The 7053-nt window shown below is 37.6% G+C and overlaps 1 protein-coding gene across 1 annotated transcript; it reads right to left on the bottom strand.

Moving 5' to 3' along the window:
* Positions 1-1897: 1897 nt before the first annotated feature.
* Positions 1898-4835, bottom strand: LOC137038153 (beta-1,4-galactosyltransferase galt-1-like). The gene is made up of 2 exons (XM_067412599.1): positions 4706-4835; positions 1898-3764 (listed from the first exon to the last, which is right to left on the bottom strand). Exon 2 carries the CDS (start codon positions 3748-3750, stop codon positions 2332-2334), a length of 1419 nt encoding a protein of 472 aa, XP_067268700.1. The 5' UTR covers positions 3751-3764; positions 4706-4835; the 3' UTR covers positions 1898-2331.
* Between the last annotated feature and the right edge of the window lie 2218 nt (positions 4836-7053).

The raw sequence follows: 7053 nt of genomic DNA, 5'->3' as shown, positions 1-7053 counted from the left end.
AAGCTCACGTCACATCTACGTCGTCAAGCTCAGTCTGAGCCTGCGCAGTTCGCTCAGCCATCAGGAAGTGAGTGCCCCTAGGTTGACTTCATTATTTCGCCGTTGACGTCAATGGGGTCGCTGTGTCCACTTCTTTTACTGTCTATGGAAAGGATAGCCTAGAAATCTAGACGACCCTAGCGGCAGCAAATTTAATTTGCCCGCAAGTGTCATTAATTTGCCCGCAAGTGTCAAACATCTTGATGTGGGTCTGGCTTGTCAGGCTAATGAAAGGAAGTAAAACAGCGCGATATGCAATGGACGCAGATAAAATGATTGCGCAATGTTTTGCTGTCTGCACTGTTCCACACATTTTTAAAGGTCGGCAAAACAAGGCGGAGTAAAAGAGGAGAGCCCTTGTCAGGGTTGCCAGGTTTTCACAACAAAACCCATCCAATTGCAACTTAAAACTGTGTTAAAGTAGCCCAATTCCACATGAAAACCGCAGACTTGGCAACACTGGCTCTTGCGCGCAGTTTGTGTCCACCTGAGTTGACGTCATACGCCTCCATCCTTTTTTCAATGACGTACGACTCGCATTTACTGGGGAATATCCGATTTGACCAGGATTTATTACCACATATGAGTGAAGCCTGAATCCAATCTGAGGATATCGGAATTCATGCGTTTTTTTTCCTGCTTACACGTCCACATGTCATATCCGATCTGTGTCACATGAGAGGAAAAAAAATCGGAATTGGGTCACTTGAACCATGCAGTGTAAATGGGGCCTATGTAAAGCACTTTGAATTGCCATTGTGTATGAAATGTGCTTTACAAATAAACTTGCCTTGCCTAATTAATGACAGAATCTTCATTTTTCAGAATCTTCAGAATTTTCATTTTTTGAGGTAACTAACATTTGAAATAAAGTGTAACCAATACTTTTCATTGTTTAATAAAAAATGTTTTTAAAAATAGCTTTTGCAGCTGCATTGGTGCTAAACAAAAATGACTGGAAGAACCAAAACGACAAAAAATTATTTTGACTGGTTGCAGTGATGCCACTTTAGAGAAAGTCTTGTGTCCAAAATGACCTTTAGTTATGGCTGTAGCAAAATTCTTCTACTGAGATTTCAAAATGTGCTTTTTATACAACATATCAAACATGTGTTCATATTTAAATGTACATCCTTTACATGAATCAGTGAATCAATATGACATGATCAAGAAGTTCAATCCAAGTTTTCTGAAGACTGCTTTATAATGATGAAAAGATTTAATTTAGTATTTTATTCACATACACATTGATCAACGCACATACATACTGTAATGTCACCGCTCTAAGACGAAGGCTGAGGATCCAAGTGCAGTATTGATTGAAGGGTAATCCACAATCGTAGCGAAAACCAAGCAAAAAGTCATACACAGGCAAGCAGTCCAAAAAGACAACCAAGGCAGAAGAGACAGGTAAAAGGGTAATCCACAGAACAGCCACAAGAGACAAGAGACAAGAGACAAGAGACAAGAGACAAGAGACAAGAGACAAGAGACACGAGACAAGAGACACGAGACGAGAGATGCAGTATTACACAAAACAAGATTTCACAACTAATGACAGATTGAACATGGCTGTATAGGCAGCCGCAGAGGTAATCAGGTAACACAGACACAGGTGTAAACAGTGAGTGCTAATGAGTCCGGGCAAAGGATTATGGGTAATGTAGTCTTTGATGGAGTGACAGTCCAGAGTGGAGTGCCCTCTGGTCGTAATTAGGGACACTCTCACAGGTGAATCGTGACTAGGAAGTCTGTAAAAAATAGGGCCCATTTTGGCGTGTCTATGGCACGCTGTTTTTCGCGTGCATATGATACACATTTTATGGCGCATTATACATACGAACCCCCCACCCTAAACCTACCCAAGCACGTGTCATATATACGCCATAAAGTGCGTATCATATGCACGCGAAAAACAGCGTATCATATGCACGCCAAAATGAGTTTTGGCGTATACATTCATCACACTCGTACTATTTATACGCATTTATGTGTGATCGGGTTGCGTTGTGTTAGATTTAAACAAAATGTCGGACAACTGCCGCATAAATAAGTAGACACTGATGGCCTAAGACATGAAATGAGTGGTTTGTGTGAGAAAATAAATTTATATCGTTTTTACCTCTTGTAAACCACTACGTCCGACTGATTCGAGGGTGCGCGTGCGTTTTTCCTGTGGTGTACAAGAGGTAAAAACAATATAAATACTGTTCGTTTTCTCAACAAATGAGACATTTTATCAATTTACTCCAATGTATGTGGGTAGGGCCTCTCTTTTAAATTCAGGTATGCCTAATTCTCAAAAAAATGCAAAATGTGCTGCGGAGCTGAAGTGGTTAACAAACCTGAAAAATGTAATGTCTGGTCAACGTTCCGTATCAGATCTTGCTCAAAATCCCAGACTCTTTTGTCTACAAACAATTTGTCTTTGGTAAGATGCCCCTGCAGTGGGACTCTCACATGAACAATTCTACATACATCAAACGGTACATGGTAAACACCTCCAATGTCTTTCAAAGTGGAATGCACTGAGGTTTGCTGCACCTTCCTTGGGTTGACAATCATCTTTGTGGGATTGTAAATGTTCTTTCGATCAGGTTCTCTGTAAATGTGCTCCATGATATTGACACCAGGAATATTATTCCATTCTGCTCGTTTGAACTTCCCACTGTCCTCAAACTGTGTTTTGGGGAATATGTGGTTCTCTATGAGGAACACCCCTACACTGGGATGAGCAGACTGGAGATCCTTCATAAGAGATGATAAATTGGTGTGTTTGTACGGCATGATGATCTCATCAATATCATTCAGGAGGACGTACCTGGATTGATACATGTGTCTGTAAATGCACTCATTAAGTGTTACTAACTGACCATAATAATGGACATCGCCCTTGTGTTCCTGGAAGTTCCAGCCTGGGGACGGGTTCAAAAACTTGTCAATAGGCCATGAAACAATCTCCAGTGTCCCCTCTGTTTCATAATGTTTTAAGAGCTTTTCCAGGTCTGGTCCACAACTAGTGTTATAGATGACCACGTGTTGTACACCCAGAAGCTTGTACATCTCCATAGTTTGAGCAAACTGCAGTACATTGTTGTAGTGGCCAAAAAGGTTCGAGATACAAATGGTGAAGTCAAACTTGAAAGTATTTGTTATGAAACGATTTTTTATTGGTAGAAACACTGTATTATTGTTGTCTGAATCTTTAGTTGATATGAGGACATGTGTTGCACTTTGCATGGGCTTGCCTTCACAAATCACATCTGAGACATGAAATGGGAAGCCAAAATGGTCTGTGTGTATCTGGACATCTGCCCGAACAGTTCTGCAGTCATGTTCAGTGTTGCAGTAAACACAGTAAAGTGGCTGAAGACTGTTCCTCTTGATTATGCTGATGATTCGAATGACCCCGTCCAGTCTGTGGTCGATAAACGCAGACACCATGAAATGCTCTGAGTCTTTGATGGGCGTTATCGAAGCCTCTGTGATTTTTTGCTCTGAGATTTTGATGGGCGTTATCGAAGCCTCTGTGATTTTTTGCTCTGAGATTTTGATGGGCGTTATCGAAGCCTCTGGGATGGTTTGCATATTATATAAATAAGCCATATATTGGTAAAGAGGATGATTGCTTCTGTATGCCAAAATCAGTGTGAAAATAATAGTGATAGCACACGAGAGAGCAAGAAACCTTTTAAATGTGCTTTTATCCATCTGTCCATTAGTTCCTGCAGAGTAAAGAAAAAAATTATTTAAGAAAATGTCCACACTGTCTATCTAAGTATTACTTTCTGTCCGTAAGGCATGTAAACCTTCAAATTTTAGGCTTTTAAAAACTTTCATTTAAAACTTTCAAACCAGGCTTTGTAAAGCCAGTATTCAAAGTTGCATTTACAGTTTCACTTTTCTATTTAAAATTAGTTAGGGTGAATTCAGGTTGATTGGGACACTTTTTGCCATTGAGATGACTTGGAAAAAATGTCCCTATATGATTTTCTTTATAATAGTATCCATTTGAATTTATAGCCTACTTATTTACATTAAAATTTAAATTGTAATTCTGCATGCTTTCTGCTACCTCAATTTAATTTCTGAAATTGATATGGAATTTAAAAATTCAGACCTAATAATGCACAACCATGCCGTGAACGCAGTAGTCCGACTGATTACCACAGAAGCTGGTAACTTTTCAATAAGTTGAATTGAAATGAGAATATTCCTTTAACTATTGTTTATGTTCACTGACATCATTTTGAATGTTTTACATGGTAACCATAAACCAGGTTTTGAATGTGGAAATGTTCGTTTCATTCTTTCTTCCTTATTGGTCATTTATGCTTACAAGAATTACAGAATGTATGCATTACCTATCTTCTATAGTTTGATTTACACACAAAAAGACAGTTACTTGTGCTGCTCTGATGAAGCATTTGTTGAAATAACGGCGATTTAGCAATAGTGACATTAAAGTAAGAATCATCACAACAGAACAATTACATGCTGAACTCCATGGCTGTTCATACGGAGCTCCTTACGATTTAGTAAAGAAATCTCATAGGCTACTTGACACAAGAACAGCTATTTCAACAAGTGCAATTTCATTATGGTTGCTTTTATTATTACCCCCAAATAAACAAATTGTAAAGTAATATGAAAAACAGATACGTACCTTTGGATACAAAATAAACAATTGCCTTACAGGAAATGTAGGCTATATATAAAATCTGGAAAATAACAAAGACAAAATCGATTGAAAACAGTAGGCTAACTGTACGTGGCAGCAGGAGCTGGACATGGTATGTATATTTTGACCTCACAAAACTATCTGGATGGACGTGTGCTGAAGCACATAAGCTACCACTCCCACAATCATAGTCTATCTAAACAAAAGCAAATCACTCGTGCTTCCCTGGTGTAAATCCGGTGTAATGCAAAAAATTTTACTGTAGAAAATCCCCGCTATGTATACAGATACATTAACGCCCCCTTGTGACTTTAAAACGAATTTCGCTGATGACTCAGCTTTTACTTTTAACGATTTAACAGGATGCAGTAATTAAGTAGTATAAGGGCACAGCTAGCATTGTTGTTACAGAGTGCATTCATATACCATTGAGTGACTATGCATTACCTTTGAAGAGCTGAATTATGAATGTTTAAGTTTGATGTATCTGTAAGTTGCTATAATTGGCTGCATTGAATTATTCCATATTAGGAGACATCTGGTGTGTCCATAGATCCTCTAAGCACTGTGCAACAGTTACTTTTTACTGCCTTTATGTAACATGCAATATGTGACTATCATTTATTCAGACAAGACTACCGGAACTGATTTAAACCTGCCAATGGAAGAGAGAGCACTCATTTAGCACTTACGCTCACACAAACCTTTAATATACAATTGTTAAACCTTACAGAGAGACATATTTGAAAAATGTATATGCATTATTATTGTAACAACTTTATCAGAGCTGCCAACTTTTCAAAAAAACTTAGAGTGAGATTTGGTGGTGCCAACCAAAATGTTGCCGTACAAAGCAGAAATTGCAAAAATAAATTGCAAAAATAAATAATATTCATAATAGCGCTCTCTATATATGCATCAGCATTTGAATGGGGTACTATTGTTTGTTTGTTTTTTGCATCTATATGACGGTTTGTATATACATCCTATAGACACACACATTTTAAAGCACTAGAGACAGTGGCGTAACTTAGTAATGACGGGCCCAGTGAGGCCAGTGAGGGTATTACAAAAATGGTAACACTTTAGTTTAGCGTCCAATTCTATATTGCGATATTGGCTGTTTATTGCTACTTATAAATCAAATATTAAGGCCTTATTCTGTATAGGACCTACATCCCTCCCACTGAGATTCCAAATGTGAGTTAGTTAGGGGGGTTCGGGGGCATGCACCCCCGAGAAAATTTTGATTTCTATGATCTACATATGTGCATTTTAATATGTTCTGAAGACCAAAAAAAAATTGATAAAAATAGCTTAAAAACCATGTCAGGGACAATTTTCGTCAGTGAAGAAAGTAAATCTGGTTAACTGATATTTATGTTTTATGAATCATTTTCGCAGACACGTTAATTTATTGAAGGCTACTGGGAAAGGTAATTATGTTTATTAAATTAATTCACAATATGCACACATTCATTAGGCTACTAATCTTATGCCCAATACAGGCAGAAAAAAATACTGAGCTATTTAATTTAAGGCTACAAATGGAATTGATTTAGACCATTTTAGTTGGCCGCCCATGATTTAGACCAACTAAAATCAGTAGCTTAGTTTGGTATAGTTATTTTTTCGTGCATCTCTCTCCAACACACACGCTCGTATTCTTGATCATATTTTGCTTTGGGGTTAAAAAAACTGGCTAACTTCACAGCGTTATACGGTTAATGAACATCCCGACACCGTTTAGATGAATCGCCTATATGTGAATATGTGCTGTGCAATTATTATTTAAAAAAAAACAATAAAAAAACAACAACAAATTCGACATTTTAAAGAGAAAGCATCTGATTTGATCATATCAATATGGATACGTTTGCACCAGCTCTGCAATATAGCACTCCAGACAAGTTACATCTATTACACTTTATAAAATATAGCATAGCCTATTGCTATAATAGGCACACATATAATAACTATCTATAGGCCTAATTAAAACATGTATTCAAGAAATGTATTAAAAACAGACAGACTTAGCCTATCATTTCAGCTTAACTGGAAGGCCCCGGAAACAGGCAAGAGGTTTCGTTACACTCGTCAATCGCGCCGGCGAGTTCTGATGTTTTTTTTTCCCTCACTAATCATGATAGCGGATATCATTTTTGGTCATACAGATAAATGTGAGACATAATTTATAATAAACTTACAATAACAACAAAACTTTGTGCTTTTGTAAAATAAAAACGGTGCACTTTCTGTCTGCGAGAGAATCTGGAACTCTGAATACTTATCACATGACATAAACATGAAACATACATCTAAAGAAAGCTTGA

The sequence above is a fragment of the Pseudorasbora parva genome, chromosome 13, assembly GCF_024679245.1.
Source record: "Pseudorasbora parva isolate DD20220531a chromosome 13, ASM2467924v1, whole genome shotgun sequence".
Classification (NCBI taxonomy): domain Eukaryota; kingdom Metazoa; phylum Chordata; class Actinopteri; order Cypriniformes; family Gobionidae; genus Pseudorasbora; species Pseudorasbora parva.
This window is presented reverse-complemented; position numbering and strand designations above follow the sequence as displayed.

Bases quoted from the DNA above. Each gene is read 5' to 3' on its own strand.
- LOC137038153 (XM_067412599.1), bottom strand. From the start codon at position 3,750: ATGGATAAAAGCACATTTAAAAGGTTTCTTGCTCTCTCGTGTGCTATC.